Below are 17,166 nucleotides of genomic sequence, written 5' to 3' on the forward strand. Positions count from 1 at the left end.
CATGACTCTCTGAGGAAGCAGTTACAGCTTCTCCGGTTAGGTTTAAAAAGTCCAAACTTAATACATTTCTGAAATATTATGCACAAAAAGTTATTTAGTTTATCAGCATTCTGCTTCAGAAATGACTTACAACATGGTGAACAAAAGAACCCTCTAAATTGTATGAAGCTAGTTATTCATGAGCAAAACAGGCTGCGACTCATACCTCCGGAGGTGCATGGAAGGGCAGTACCTCTGTATATGCAGTACAGGCCGCCAGAAAGGGAGTGCTTTACAGCAGGAAGAGATAAGTCATCCCAGGTTATTCCTCCTCCTCCCTGCCCCCTGGCTCCTCTCAACATTGCATTCATCTCCTGATTACATGCAGTAAACCAGCTCTCCATGTGTGGGCAATTTACACTAGAAAGCAGGGGAAATTCTATGCTATGTGGTTGAAAAGAACACAGAATATACTCTCAAAAAATATGCCATCAGCACTATGGTGATTAAGGCCTTAGGCCTCAGCACCAAACTACACTTTAGAGCAGGGGATGGAGGAGGGCAAGCGGTGGGCGTTCCTGGGGGGGGCAGGCAGGAAGTGGAAGGTGGGGCCAGGATCTGGCATTTATTCCAGATCCTAGCTCCATTCCTGGGCAGCCCAGGGCAGTCCCAGGCTGCTCGGATTTACGCCATCTCTTTAGGTTGCACAGATTCAAGCAACCCCACTGGGGCTGCTGTGGCTCTCCTTGGGATAAGGGGAAAAGCCTCCCCTTGCCTCAGGCTGACCCATGAGCAGTCTGAAACTTGTGCTGGATACAGCACAGGCCCCCTGGTCTGCCCATTCCAGTGCAAGTTAGGATTGCCCAAGAGCTCAAATATAAGGAGGGCTGGATATATTGCTTCCAGGGGCCGTATCCGGCCTGTGGGCCTTATGCTTGACACCCCTGCTTAAGAGTGTTGTTGCAGTCAGATTAGGTTCAACAGTCCTGGGGGCATTTGGTGGGCCGCTGTGAGATACAGGAAGCTGGACTAGATGGGCCTATGGCCTGATCCAGTGGGGCTGTTCTTATGTTCTTAGTCCTTTGTCCTTTTCTAAGTGCCTCTGTGGAATTTCACTCTCTGAATTAGTATGGTTTACCTCCACCCATGGGTCAAGTAACATCTTACACAGGGTTTGCACCTATCACTAGATAAGGCAATAGCCAGTGATTCTTCACTGAAATTTATTTTAATAAAACTAGTCCTGGAAACATGGGAAATTCAGGCCTCTGAATACAGACAAATCCCTCCCAGTTTTATATCAATCATGACTTTGTTAATTGTAATACAACCAACCAACCTGCCATTTAAACATCTCCTTAGGGAATAGGATGCACCGCCTCCGCAAGTCCGCGAGCAATCGCTCCAAGCTCCCCAGGCATCCCAGCCACCTTCTTTATCTTCATCAGACTGAGTAATTCTTGAGGTCTGGAAACATGACAGAAAGAAAAGTAACTTGGCAATTCAGAAAAGCTGCATATTTTGCAAATCCTTTTAACTTGTTATTTACACTGGGGAGATTCCTAGTCTGGCGGTAACAAGCAGAGATACATGTTCCAAAAGCACGTAAGTTAGTATGTCGACAGAAAAATAATTGGTTTAAAATACATCCTTGCTCTGAAAAAAAAAATGCAGTTTCAAAACACTTTCTTCTCCCTCTTTTGTAACTTCATATTCACCTCTGAGGCTTCTAAACTCAACGAGGAGCATCAGACCTTGGAAGAGATCCCCTGCCCCCACGAATCTGCAAAATGACGTAAAACCTCTCACTTGGAGGGGTTAAGCCTAGAACAGCTTCAGAAAGACAACTCAGAAACTTTGCCTGTATTGCTGTAAGATGTTGCTCCTGTTCAAGTGACATGATGCAATGAGGACACGTAAAACTGCAATTAAGCATATGATTAAACATATAAAAATTGATTATATAATTTCTTCAATCAGAACATAGATCCAGAAAATAAACATGTAACTGCAGCACCTCTCCAGTGTTTCAGACAGGGTCTTTGCCAGTCCCATCAGAGATACCAGAGCTGAACAGTATCTCTGTACAGTAGCTCTTCAGGTTCTCAGGCAAAAAGAGGTTTCTCACTGGCTATCTTATTCTTTAACTAGAGGAGCCAAAGACTGAGCCAAGGGAATTGCTACACGCAAAGCATATTCATCAGAGAATGAACTCCCCCAGTTTGAAAAGACTCAGTTCTTTTGTGATACAAACCCAGGTCCACTTCAATTTGGGCCCAGCATACAACAGGGTTTGCTATTCCAGTGGTTCCCAAACTGTGGCTCTGGGACCCAATTTTGGTTGGGTTGTGAAACTAACAGGACAGATTAGACTATGTACATCAAGGGTTAAACAAGCTGCTATGGAGGGGGAGGCGCTCTGCTGCCCAATCAACATTATAGCCACACCCCAAGGCATTTATAAATCAGGCAGCACCTAAAACGGTTGGGAACCACTGCGCTATTCTATCTCCCAGTACCCATTCTCTATTACCAATCTATTAGGAACCCACTGTTAAAGCAACAGGGGTCAAAGTACAGGGAACAGTTTGCCAGGCCTTTCCTTAATTGGCTCAAGAATAGCATGTTCTTCTGGGGAACATGGGATCTGCAGTTTCCTTTACCTAACAATTCAGATCAGGAGGCAAAGGGAACTACAAATCCCCTGCTCACTCCCCAGCAAGAAATTACACTGCTCAAGAGTGTCATTTCTAATAAAGGAGAATCCCAGCAAGGTGTATCCTGTCCCTAATTATCCCTCTTTGCAACCAATAGTCCCCTTTCTTTTTTCTGGCCTGACAAGGCAGTGGGTGGATTGGAAGAGGAAGGAGCATAATTTATTCATCTTTTTTTGGTTGGTGGTATTCTTGCAAGAGCTTGAAGAGACCATTTTTTCCCTCCCTCTCACATGAAAGGTTGAAAGAAAGAAAAAAAAAAAGGAGTTGAAAATTTCAGCAAGCCAAAGGGAGTTCACCCATCACTAGCATTTCCCAGCCTTCCTACCTGAGATCCTTTTAAATAGTAGATGCCAGAGACTGAATGCGGGACATGCTTTGCAAAGCACATGCTATGCCACTAGAGACTTACTACAGTTTAAGAAGGCAACACAAACCCTCCCCCAAATACCAAATGTTTCAGAGATTTCTGGGAGACTCTGGTTTAGCTGGCAAGCTCTGCTGCTTTTTCCTGACAGCTCCTGCAGGGCAGTTACATGGTGTTAATGAAAACACTAGTGGCACCCAAAAGCATGGCTCACATTTTTAAAAACCTTGACTATTATTTCTTGCCTGGAAAGAAGTTCTTTAGAAACACACAGGGAAGTTGCAGTTTTTAAAACAGAGTAGTTGCTCTTTTGCTTTTAACATTTGCAATCTGTACTCTATGTGTATCAAACAATTATCCAAAGCTATGAAGGAATGTATCAATTTGCCTGTAACTTTGGAAAAGAGACCAGGGGTGGGGAGTAGGATCAGGAAGGGAATGGGGAGGAACATTCACACAACTCCCTTATCTCCTGTTGCAGCAGGAGATTGAAAAGTCTCTGCTTAGCGCCCAGGGTAAGCAGTGGCAATTCTAATTTTGAAATATATTCATATATAGATCTTTAAGCCCCCTACCTTGTCACCATGATCCCAAGATGGATCAGGCTCCTGCCCTGAGCATGCTACATACATAAGAAAAAGCTAACATGCCAGGACCACTGATGTGATTAAACAGATTGCAGGTTGTGATTAAACAGGTTGCAGCAGATCCCATTGTCTTGACTGAAGAAATGTAGAGAAACATTAGGAGCGTGTCTTTACGAACATGTCTTAACTGTCTTTAACTGGGTCACACTGCAATCCTATGCATATCTACTCAGAAGCAAGTATCATTTAATTCAATGGGGATTACTCTCAGGAAAGCATGCATAAGATTACAGACTCAGTCAACTGGTGCACACAGCTCAGGATTGGATACACTGCCTGGGAGCAGATCTCTGCAGTTTCAGCCCACAGATCCTTTCCAGCCATTGCTGGAGATGCCAAGGATTGAAACCAGGACCTTTCATATGCAAAGCATATACTCCACCACTGGACTACAGCCCCATCCACTAGTTATTAACACACTGAGAGGCTGAGCAGACTAAAAGATTAGCTTCTTTTAACTGTCAAGTGTAATGTTCTCCCTTGGGGGAAAAAACAGTAATTTTCAAAACAAGTTGGAGGTTAAACAATTTCTTTTTAACACAGCTGTTTCTGTCCTCTGTACATTCTTTACAGCCACCTGATCCTTCTGCCACCTTGGGAGTGGTGGGACATGCACTTGGGACATCCAGTGCAGAGTCACCAATCAGGGCTCTGACTCCAAGTTGCATTATTCAAGATGGTGCTCATTTCCCCACAACAGACAAGGTGCCTGGGTAAGCACTGCAAGAAACAACATCTCCCAACAAGCCTGTTGCTTTTGCTGGCAGGTAAAGGAGCTCACCTACACTCTAGCACAGCATAGTCAAGCCAAATAAAGTCACACATAGCCAAAAACGGTTCTTTCAATTTTTGGATTTATCTCGATATCTGGAAACTTTTGGCACACAAGGATGGCTTTCATGGGAAATCAGCAAACATAAGACACCCAAGCAGGTCACAAGGAACTTGCAGAAAAATCCCACATAGTCAGTGCCCCTGACCACATAAGAGCCCTTTGGGAAAAGGGTTGTAGCTCAGTGGTAGTGTACCTGCTTTTTATGCAGAAGTCCCTGGTTTCAATCCCTGTCATCTCCAGGTAGGTCAGAGGAAAACTGTTGTCAGAGAGCCACTGCTAACTTGCGTAGACAATGCTGACCTGCAGGCATCCATGATCTTACTCAATACCCAGTACTTTCCTATGGTATCCACTTGCCAGATCAGTAAGGTCTTACTACGCATAAGAAAGAAAACATCCTTGTTTTCATCATGCAGCTTTTCCTGATTTAGCTTATGGAGGATGGCAAACCTGAATACCTGTACAGGATAAATGGATTCAGAATGGCCTAACTTGCTATCCATCTCTCCCCCTTCTTCTTTCGAAATCCTTTGAAGAGGGATTGTTAGCTCAGTGACAGAGCATCTGCTTTGCATGCAGAAGGTTCCAACATCAATCCCTGGCAGCATTTGCAGGCAGGGCTAGGAAACACCCCCATCTGAAACCCTGGAGAGCTGCTGCCAGTCACTGTGGGCAATATTGAGCTATACTGTATATATGCCAATATTCTGATGCAGTATAACAGTTTCCCAAATTCAGTCTCTGTTTGTGCACATTGTCTCTGGCTTATCTTCATTTCCCTCAACAGTAACCAAAGAGTCAGGCTACTAGAATGGTGTTTGTCCACATTGGGCCCTCCCTACCATAATTAATAATAATAATATTAATAATACAGGTATTTTTATACCGCCTTTCTTGATCCTCAGATTTCTCCTTAGACTTTATTCAAGGCGGTTTACATAGGCAGGCTATTTAAATCCCCGTAGGGATTTTTACAATTTGAAAGAAGGTTTCTATCTTTCAAGAAACCACAACATTCAGGTGTTTCTTTCTTGATCTGGTTGCACATTCTGGCCTCCATCCTCCCATGCTCAGAGCAGATGGAAGAGCTCAGCTCAGCTTGTCAGCTGCTTCAAGGATCCTGTCTGGTTAAACTGTATGCCTCTTAGAGGCAGGGACTTTTTAATACTGCCTTTGCAACTCTACAAGGCATCAGGGTGACCAGATGTTATAATCGCAAAAGAGGACAAGGTACCCCAAACTGTAGGATATCCAAGAAAAATGTAGGACATGACAAAATAAAAGTTAAAAACATTTGTATATTGATTTCATGTGGTTAATTTAAATACTATATTACGTATTATTAAATTTAAAACTATGTATATTACATATAATTTATTAATTACAAGGAGGCTATGTTCAGTCTGCAGGGGCCTGCTCACATAGAAAAGGAGGACATTTAAGTTCTTTTCCAGGATAGGAGGTTAAAAAAGAGGACATATCCTGGAAAAAGAAGACATCTGGTCACCTTGCATCATATACACTAGGAGCATCCAAACTTTTTGGCAGAAGGGCCACATCAGTTCACAGATATTCTGTCGGGGGCCAGGAAAAAAATTAATTAATTAACATTTAAAATTTGAATAAATTTACATAAATGTATTAGAGATGGAACTTATAAGAATGAATCAAGGTCTCGCGATAGCTCAAGCTATAAAACACAGCTTCACAGATGTGAAACAGCAAGCAGCAAAGAGAAAACTTAACCCGCAGCTCACACAAGAGATCAAACAGCTCTTGCACTGAGAACAGCTGCACTGGGCCAGTGCAGACTCCAGCAAGTCTCCAGCAGGCCAGAGGCTCAATAGAGACTGGGGGCTCCCTGCGGGCCAGACTAGGAGTCCCCCAGGGCCGCAAATGGCCCCCAATGGTTTGGGCACCCCCAATGTACACCATGTAATAAAATATAATATCTGCTCACAGATACATGCCTCACCTTCTGTTTCAAGCAGCAGAACCATCAGTGGTTTTGCCTGAAACCAGGGGTCCTTGACTGCTTTTAAAATTCTTGGACCCTTCCTTGAAAATGGTAGTTTAGCCAATTTCACTTCTAAATAAGTTAAAAAGCTATCCAAAACATCCAATGCAAATACACAGCAAAACTAACTAGAGTGCTGCTGAAGAAGACTAACTTGCAAGGAAGAGTTCTAGCACACTGGGCCAAGTGGCCAAGGCTGGAACTCTCACTGCCAGAACATCTGATCATAGATAAGACTTATCAATTCAAATACCAAAAATGGGGGCAAAGGCTTACATGCAATTCCTCTTGTTTATGCAGACTGCAGCCCAAGAATTTACTGGGCTGAGGGGAGACAAACCCAAAAGAGCTTCCAAGAACTGGGTTGGACTGGTACAGGCTACATATAACTAAGGTGCAAATATTCCTTTTGGGGGCTAGAAACCCTGGCTCTGTAAACTATGTTTCCTAGTCTTCATCCCAGCATTTAGTAACCTACAAAAAAGATTAATGCACTGGCCCATCTAACTATTCAATCAGCAATAACTACTTTTCCATAGCACAGGTTACACACAGGTTTGAAGTGCAGACACAGTAACCTTCAAACGCTGCCTTAATTTTGCTTTCACAAACATAAAGTCTGTTGACAAAGAAATTTGATCTTGGCCTTAAGTGGCTGAGATTAAGTGGTACTGATGCAGCAAGAAGGAATGTTACATAAAGAACACCTAATCATCTGTATTTTCCATAGGATAATGTTCAGAACCTTCCAGGCTTTCCATATGTTGTATGATCATAGCACTGATCTGTCAGACAAATACACACTGAGCTCAACTGAACTGAGTTCATGGTGATCACATAATACACTCTTGGAGAATAAGAATAAAGAAGTACAATACAGGACCTAAAGGACAAACACTTCTATTTACCCAAGATGGTTGCTGGGCTTGTGTTCTTCAAACCAACCATGCCAAAAAAAAAAAATTAAACCATTTCGAACCATGCCATTTTACAAAATGAAAAAGTAATTTATGATCAATCAGAAGGCAAGACAAAAGCATAATAAACCAGTGGATACACACACACACACACACACACACACACACACACACACACACACAAGCTCCCTTGTACTGAGAAGAGTTTTGGATCTAGGCCAGCATTTCTTAGACTGGACGTTGGGACCACTAGGTGTGTACCAAGAGTCAATTTCAAATGGGTCACGTAGCACGTAGCTCAGCCACCACTGAAAATACAGAGCTGAAAATACAGGGAACAGAGCTACTGGGCAGGGTGGTCACTTGGTAGGAGAGAGGCCTGGTGCTTTGCCCTGAATAAGTGGGAAGATGGGACGCAGGAAAGGAGGGGAAGGCTGTGTGGTTGGAGGAGGATTCAAGTCTGCATTCTGCTATGACTTCTGAGCTGGGATGTTTGAATTCTGAGCTATGCAAAATAATAGCACAAGAGTGCTGTGTAATGGGCCCTTGCTGACTGCAGCTAAGGTTTTAAACCTAAATTGATGATGACACTTCTGGCCATGGCATCCCTTCCAGGTTAATGACATCACTACTGTGGTGGGTCCCAACAGACTGTCATTCTAAAACAGAGGTGCCCAAACCCTGGCCCTGGGGCCACTTGCAGCCCTTGAGGATACCCAATGCAGCCCGCAGGGAGCTCTGCGGCAGAGTCTCCAATGAGGCCGTGGCCCTCCAGAGACTTGCTGAAGCCCACGCTGGCCCAGCACAACTGCTATCAGTGTGAGGGCAACTGTTCGACCTCTCGAATGAGCTGTGGGATGAGGGCTCCCTCCACTGCTTGTTGTTTGAGATGTCTGAGATGCAGCAGTGGCAGTGAAGGAAAGGCTGGCCTTGCTTTTTGCAAGGCCTTTTATAGGCCTTGAGCTATTGCAAGACCGTCATTCATTCATATAAGTTCCATCTCTAATATATTCATTTATGTAAATTTATTCAAATTTGAAATATAAGTTAAATCTTTTTTTTCCTGGTCCCCGACACAGTGTCAGAGAGATGATGTGGCCCTGCTGCCAAAATGTTTGGACACCCCTGTTCTAAAAAGTGGGTTCCGGTGCGAAAACATTTCAGAACCACTGATCTAGGCCACATGGTCATTTGACTGACTATAAGAACTTGTAGAATGAAGTTCTAGCTCCACCTCCTATGGACAGATTTTACTGAATGAAAAAAGGATGGCTCAGGCTACTTTTCAAAATGTGAATGAAAGGATATTACATAAGTATGAAGGCATGAAGTTACCTTATAGAGACTGAGGGCCCAATCCTTTCTAACTTTCCGGTGCAGCCACAATGCAGCCCTGAGGCAAAGGAAAAAATGTTCCCATACCTTGATGAGGCCTCTGTGACTGCCTCCACACCACAGGATCGAGTGCACGCCCCACTGGCACAGCTGCCAGTGGAAAATTGGATAGGATTGGGCCCTCAGGGCGCTGGTCTACCTAGCTTAGTATTTTCTACCCTGGCCAGCCATGCAGCTCAAAGGATGGTGTCTGTCCCAACCATACACAGGGATTGCCCTGCCCCTGCCAACTGGTTAAGAGGCACTTTTTCAAGTGGGTGCTCCTCTTTTATTTAGCAGGGGGAGAGTAACTGCCCACCTCACCCCAGCAGTGTCTGTTCTAGTGGCTGTCTGCTGGTGTTGCATCTTTTTAGATTGTGAGCCCTTTTGGGACAGGGAGCCATTAGATATTTGATTTTCTCTGTAAACCGTTTTTGTTGAAAAGTGGTATATAAATACTGTTGTTGTTGTTGTTGATTGCCAGGCGTTCTCAAGCAACTCATTACTAATGAAATTTGCTGTCATGGAATGTGGTGATGGCCCATGTTAGATGGGCTTAAAATGGAATTAGACATATTCATGGAGGAAGGTATCATTGATTATTAGTCATGATGGCCCTGTGGAACCTCTGTGTTCTGAGGACATCTACCACTGAATATCAATTGCTGAGAGGAAACCGCAGAGAGGAGCTAATGACCTCATGCCTTGCTTCTTTGGTTCTAGGAGACACCTAGTTGGTCACTATGGGACGCAAGATGGAAGATCAGATAGGTCTGATCCAGCAGAGCTGCACTTTTATGCCTATCATTTTTTAAAACATTTTTTAAGAATAAAGTGTGCCTTGAGTTTCAATCCAGAAAAAAAGCCAAACTGTGCCCAAAGTCTCAAATGTTTGGGAAATACTGACTTAAGCCAACAAAAGCCTTAAAAAAGCAAATTAAAAAGCAATTCTCAAGCACACTCTCTAAACAAAATATTACTCTTCTGTGCTTGTGTGCAGCATTTTAATACCTAACTGCAAACCTCCAGTTTCTTACCAATTCAAGTCATGCCCACTTTGCTGATTTTTCTTCCCCTTGTTTCAATTTGGTTTCACAGTACAGGCAAATATAATATGTAGATTTGATGAAAGCTGACAGCTAGTAAATCAAATATTATTTTGCTAGTAAATTACCAGGCCAGCTCAAACTACTTTTAACTCTTTTTCCCATGGGACAAATGATTTGGACTGGCTGGAGTTTAAGTCAACAGTGTGGGTACCAGTATAGTAAAATGATTATGAAGAAAGATTTGCCTGCACAAATGAGGGTTTTGATTGTCCTGAGGCAAATTAGATTTCTGGAACTAGATATCTCTCAGAACAATTCATTCTTATCTCCTCCAAAATTTAGTAGCTGGACAACTGTGCATTGTTTTGGGGCTCTCCATAATGCTCCAGGGAGTAAACCACAGTGAATTCAGTTATCTGCATAAATATGCTATGTTCAGGCTGTTAATGTCTTTTCATTGATATATTAGAGCTGTAACTGTTTTAGGAAATGCCCAAATAAGCTATAATGAAGACTGGTTCACGCATGCATTTTTACTTATTCAAAATACTTATACAGGGGGGCCCCATATTCACGAATCCCGGATCTGTAGTTTCACTTATCCAGATGCAGGGGGGACCCTCCCCATGCCCTACCCTCACCCTCCAAGGGTAAGGGCAGCTGTGCTCCCCTTGCTTCCAAAGCGTATTCAGAGCCCCACAGAGGCCACATGCATCCACCTGCGGAAACCAGAAAGGGGAGCCGTGGAACCCTCACAAGACTTCAACCACCCTATACAATGTATAGAATTGTACCCCTAATGGGGAGCCATGACCAACGGCCCAGTAGGTCAAGGGAGATACCAATCAAAAACATTTGTGAACCACTGCATGACAGGGTGAGTCTGCATGTGTAAATGGGCCAGCAAGGATATGACTTCATGTGACCTAAAATTCAAGACCTTTTCAATAGGTTCATACAGGCTACCCAGTACTGCATTTCTTTTTGAAGTTTTACATCCCACTTCCCAATCAAATTAGCTCCAACTTCGCTTGTAACAGATTACAACCATACATGGATTTAGCAACAGTAGGGAACAGAACTAAGGGGTTGGGCCAAAGGCTTCACAAAAAAGGATCAAGAGGAAGCTATGGCTACTGCCACACTGGGGTATGCTGTCATTATGAGCCAATCATCAAATGGTTTTCCCATTCCAATATGATACATTTGTTACATAAGTTAGGGCGCAATCCTACCGTGCACTAGAACAGGCAAACCAAGAGGCTTAAGCTGTATTCAGCGCAGAATAGGGCCCAAGGCAGTTCAGCCAGAGGCAAGGGGAAACTTTTTCCCTTACCTCTGAGTAAAGCACTCTGGCCCCTATGGGTCTCCTTGGACTTGTGCCACCTCCTGAGATGGCACAAGTCCAAGGAGAGGGGAGCGGCTTGAAGCCACTTCAATCTCCATGGGAACAGGGGTTGGGATCCAGCATAACTGCCAGATCCTAGCCCCACCTCCCACTCCCCACCTGCCCACCCCCAAGGCCGCTCACTGCCCGCCCTCCCCCCTCCCAGGAACGCCTCCCTCCTGTCTCCTGTACTGGTCAGTGACCGCAATAAAAGATTCAATTCAATTCCCTCCTGTCTCCCTCCCGCCCAGCCGGGCCGACGCAAGCCAAGTGAGGAAGCCGGTGTGGAGGCTTGTGTCAGCCTCCACAGGCCATCGCATCTTTGAGCACCGGTTCGGCTTCCTCCCAAGGAGGCACAAACATGCCTTACAGCACGTTTGCAACCCTCCTAGGAAGGCGCAAGGGACTTACGCTGGCCCACGGGCGCCTCAAAATTGCGCCCTTAGTTAGAGACAAACAACAAAAACATTTGTAGCCAATTCTTTCTCAGTGGAAGCCAACACCATCTTGCTAAGATATACAGAAATAACCAACACAACTGGCAGAAATATTTAATGAATTAATGCACTGCTAGTGGAACTATGATAAAAATTCTAACGTTTTGGAAGCACATAATCAGCATACTAAGTGAGATAGTTATATACTCTCTTCAAGTTACGTTCACACACATCACAAACACCTAGCAGGAAATCCATTAAGTACAGCTAAAAATAGTGATTGGTTCTAATGGCATAACAGAATCCAAACTTTCCTTAATAAGTGCTTTCAAAGCTTTGTATACAGCTCCAATGGCCAAACTGTCTATTTACATGCATGCAACAGTACTATTTCTAATGTTAAAACGCATTAGAACAAATTTGGGCTCCCTTTCTCTATTACACTAAATATCAAATGAATACTGAGAAATATAAACCTTTTTAGTTGCTAGAATAATTCAATTAAGAAGAACTATAGTCAAATGGATTTAATATTGTATGTCTGTGTTTAGTTCTGTCTGATTGTTAACTGATCAGGCACAAGTAAACACAGACATCAGTTCTATATATATTACATGAAAAGTACTGTCAGAGTCATTTGTGTTTTGTATTTATTTACTTTTGTATTTATTTACAAAAGTTTCACGTTCAGATAATTTTTTTTCTTTAAAAATTTCTGTGTGCTATAAAAGGCTTGTAAAAACAAATTGCCAATTTATCCAGTTTTCAAAAGAAATTTTCCAAGATTTCAATAGGCTACATATAAAAGTACTAAAAATACTCTTGGCAGTTTATTCTCTTGGCCAGCATTTAAAATTAGCCAAAATCTTATTCCAAAATGGAACGTCCATATGAATTTTTCTACAGCACAAAAGTACAGGTTTTTTTTTTTTACAATATGCTGATAATTCCCTGGATTTGTGTAAGTAAAACATTTTTCCCACCTATTCTACAAGGAGTGACATAGTAGTACTAAGATTATAGCTGCACAACGGCAATAAATCAACCAATAAAACCGGATTTTGTAGATTAATTTTATTTCTTAATTTGCTAAATTTATTTAATACAAAAATTAGCAGCAGGCAAGAACTTTTCCATTAAAAAGGCAATGGTTTCGTTGCTTATTAAGCCCACAAAAACTAGTAGATCGTTGCAACAAGGTATCTAAATAAAGTGGAACACCATCAGCCATAAAACCACAAATCCAGCTGTACTTATCAAGTCTTCCTTCAACTAAACAGCTGTTTAGTGACTCCACCAATCCACTGCTCCTGCAGCTGACCTGCATAATTCAGGGTGGTGGTTTTGACCTTTAAAGCTCTTTAGGGCTGGGCAGTGACATAGCTAAGGGGAGTAGGGGTCAACTGCCCTGGATGCCATGCCAGGGGAATGTCAGAGGGTGCCTTTCAGAGGCTTTCTAGGGCAAGAACCAGAATTGTCTTTCTAAGGCTCCCAGCAGGGTTTCTGAGGTCCAAGAAGGCCTCCTCGCAGCTCAGACAACCTCCCAGACACCCCTGGGCATCTGGTCCCTAGGGGTGTTAAAAATGTTTGTGCCCTCAGGTTCCAGATCCATTAGCTACACCACTGGAGTACCTATCGCCTCATCCTGTATGAGGCAACGCATCCCAGAGGTCATCTGGAAAGGGCCCTCCTATCTATACCACCATTAGCTGAAGCAAGGCTGGGGGTGATGAGGGGGTGGCTTCTTTTTGGTAGTGTCACAGTTGCAGAACTCCCTTTCATTTGAGTTAAAATTGGCACCTTCTTTGTTAACCTTCCAGTGGGGGGGGGGGCCTAAACACTTTTTAAAATTTCATCTGGCATTCTCCTTTTAACTATGTTACTCAGCTTATCATTTTGCACTGCTATTGTTTTATTGTATTTTATACAATTTTTACTGATTGAGGCTACAATCCTAACCCCTTATGTCATAGCGGTGCCAATGGGACGTGTGCTGCATCCTGCAGTTGGGTGTCACTCACAGAGGCCTCCTCAAAGTAAGGGAATGTTTGTTCCCTTACCTCGGAGCTGCATTGCCCTTATGTCAGTGCTGGAAAGCTGTGTTACGTGAAAATCCCCTTTTCCCTTCCAAGTTGTGATTTTTATATCTGGTTATGTTATTTTGGATCATATAGACCAAGCAAGCAGGCCACTCCTCCCCCAGCACATGTTTCCAAAGGCCCTGGTCAAGCTACAAGCACATGAATTACACAACCCCCACTTCCTTGCAGGTCAATGTATAACCTAATCACTGTGTCTCCTGATTATGCAAAACAAGCACGCACCTCCAGAGGAAGAAGTCTATTGTTCTTTTGTTGTAGCTTTAACACTCTTAAGCACCTTATGCAAATTGCCTCCCTCCCCCAGAAGGTCAGCCTGGCTGGTAAGCTGACTCTCTTCCGGTTCATCACATACTCCACGTGTACCATTGTGTGTACTGAGCATGCGCACAGCTCTGGGATCCGGTCATTCTAGATCAGCTTCCAGGTCAAACACAACCCTTTTAAGAGAGAACTCAGAGCACATGTCTCTCTCTGGCTGCCCTCCCACAGGAGTGGTCCTTCCTAGGACTTTTTCCCATCCAACTACTCCCAGGACAGGTAAATATATCTTGCGTCTAAAACTCCCTCCCTTCTTCCCTATCTATTCCTCCCTTCTTCCCCCATCTTTAGTTAGCAAACTGGGTTTAGCAGATTAAGGAACCCCTAAAATACTTCCCTACAACCTATCCGTTTCTGATTCCTTTTCAGATGCACCCAAATACATAGCACATGCAGCCACCATAAGCTAGGTACACTAGACACAAGTACTAGAAATCTATACTTATCAATTCTCCATGTGTATTATGTTTACCTTTGTGTGTTTTTGCAATAAAATATAATCCTTTGATTGAAAGTTACCTTTCTCCCAGTCTCCTCTTTAAGCTAAACAAGGGATTTCTTTGCTCTACGCTGTCTTGTTATCTAGCCTGCGATCCTAAAAGTTTCCAAAATGGCTAATATACTAATTCCCCTAAACAAAACAGCCTTTTTGGTAACAGCTGGGCATAAGGGGTTAGGATTGCGCCCTGTATTGTTTATTGTGTTAGCTGCCTTGGACACCTTAAATATAAAAGTCACTAGCTGGAAGAAGACAAACTCCAGCTTCAGTTGAAGCAAAAATGAGGGAGCTGGCTTATTGATTGAGGTTGCTAAGTGGGGTGATATCACCCCCATTCTATGGAAATTGCATTGGCCACCCATTTGTTTTAGGCTCAGTTCAAGGTACTGGTTTAGTCTTAAAGATTTTGGATCGGGATACCATAAGGACCACCCCCTGCTTCCCTGCAAACTCCAGTTGCCAGTTCAGGCCTTGCTCCAGGTGCCCTTCCCTTCAGAGGTGCAGCTGGCATCAACTAGGAGCAGACTTTCTCAGTGCTGGCACCACTGTTGTGCAACATTCTTCGCTTAGAGGTTCCACCAACCTCTACCCTGCATTCTTTCATGAGATCTTTCAAAACTTTTTTGCTCAGCATTTGGAGGATATGCAATGGCTGCAAGCTGGTGATGGGTATACGTGATCTGGGTTTTCAGTCATGAATTTTAGCTTTCTCTCTTGAAGCTGCTTTTCATTGTATTGTCCTAATCCTATTTGATTTGCTGTGTTATTTTATTGTAAGCCCTCAAGAACAAGAAAACTGGGGTAAAAAGCTTTTAAAATAAAAAGCACCTGGAGAATAGTGGATTCTGTGGCAGAAGTGGGCTGTCCTGTGTGGTAGCTCCAACTAGGCAGATTGAGGCAAACACTGAATGGGAAACACTACCCCAGGGCTGCAAGGGGGCAGGGAAAAATCTACACCATAGCCATCTCTCATATAGGTTGTAACCTCATGTAATGGGCACAAACAAAGGATAGTAAGATGAAATATTTTTAGTTGGGGCCGAACAAGATGAGACATCTTTGAAAGCCTAAATACAACCTGGGGAAGAGTTTTATGGATTCAGACTATAGCCATAGTGAAGTGAGAGGAACAGTTAACTCTTTCTCCTCTGGTGGGGAAAGACTTGGTGGGGGTCTTTCCTGGTACAAGTCACCCCCACCCCCAGAGTTCCTAACTGCCTTATAGTGTAAAACATGCAAAAGCAACATCAATTCCTATATGTTTTACTCCACAGGACAAAGAGTAATGGGGCCAGGAAAATGGCACAGTGTTGTTCACTCCCAAAACACTGCGGCCCCAGTCTGAAATCCCCATGGCTACATTAAAACAATCACCGGAGACTGCTTCTCCCACTATTGCATTTAATGTAGCTCCAGCATCAATGTGAAAACCAACCAGTGTTTATCGTAGAACTTCCCTGTACTTCGCGGTATGCTTGGCGGTACTGCTCTTGTTATGAATACATCTTTTGTTTGTGTCAGGGTTTCAGGAATATTGCTTATTTTTTAACCCCAACCACAGGAACTCCTGCAGATGTTTGCTAACACCTTGTTATACATGCTAATACTTTCGTGGGGACCATCTCTGCCTCCATACAAAAGGGTCTGGATGTAGTGTTATGACTTGCTTAACCAGCCAGTAGAAAACAGAGGCGTGAGACAACAATGTGACTTGGCCCTTTGCCCAGTGACATGTGGGCTGGTGGGAACTGCTGAAGCCAGCAGAGGCATGAATTTAAAAGAAATATGAAATCTTGAATCCTAGTATCCTTTCAAAATCAACTATGTTTCATATTGGTTCACTTACGTATGATGCTGTCTTCTATATACTTGCTATAAGGCAGCTTCCTGTGTCTTACTGAGTCAGATCTAATGTGGTACTGTCTGCATTGACTGGCATCAGTACTCTGGGGCTTCAGCTGGGGGTCTCTCTCTCTCTCTCTCTGCCCTCCTGGGGATGCTGCCAAGGATTACACCGAGGATCTTCTGCAGTCAAAGCATGCACTCTACCACTCCTTCAGAAAACTAACTAGGGATTCAGCATTTTATCCCCTCAATTCAAAGGGCAAGGCCAAACTAGGCATGGAGCCCTAACAGGAGATAGGGTCATAGCTCAGTGACAGCACATGCTTTGACTGTAGTAGATCCAGGGTTCATTTCTTGACATCTCCAGGTAAGGCTGGGGAAGACTTCTGCCTGAAACCCTGGAGAGTCACCACCACTCAGTCTACAGACAGTGCTGAGCTAGGTGGACAGCTGTTCCAAATCAGCAAGAGGATCAGCAATAGAAACATAGAACATAATGCACAAGCAAAGTCTTCCACTTGGAACAGCCATGCATACATGTAGAAACAAGCTCTGAGTGCAGCCACTTAACACCTCACTGCAATAAACAGAAGCTAGAGTACAGGCTTCCAAGAGGCAGAAGAAGGTGGGAAAGAGGCAGTGACAGATTGCGCCAATCCCCTTCCTACCATTTCTCTCA

General features: G+C 43.6%; 1 protein-coding gene across 1 annotated transcript in view; it reads right to left on the reverse strand.

Annotated features, from left to right (window-relative positions):
- The window catches only part of ADAMTSL3 (ADAMTS like 3), a 203,650-nt gene that overhangs the window by 156,687 nt on the left and 29,797 nt on the right, over positions 1-17,166 (reverse strand). Inside the window, exon 3 of the mRNA XM_066635419.1 lies at positions 1,319-1,446. Coding sequence (XP_066491516.1) covers positions 1,319-1,446 — 128 coding nt within the window. The remainder of the gene's footprint in view (positions 1-1,318; positions 1,447-17,166) is intronic.

Source organism: Tiliqua scincoides, chromosome 8, assembly GCF_035046505.1.
Source record: "Tiliqua scincoides isolate rTilSci1 chromosome 8, rTilSci1.hap2, whole genome shotgun sequence".
In the NCBI taxonomy this organism is placed as follows: Eukaryota; Metazoa; Chordata; class Lepidosauria; order Squamata; family Scincidae; genus Tiliqua; species Tiliqua scincoides.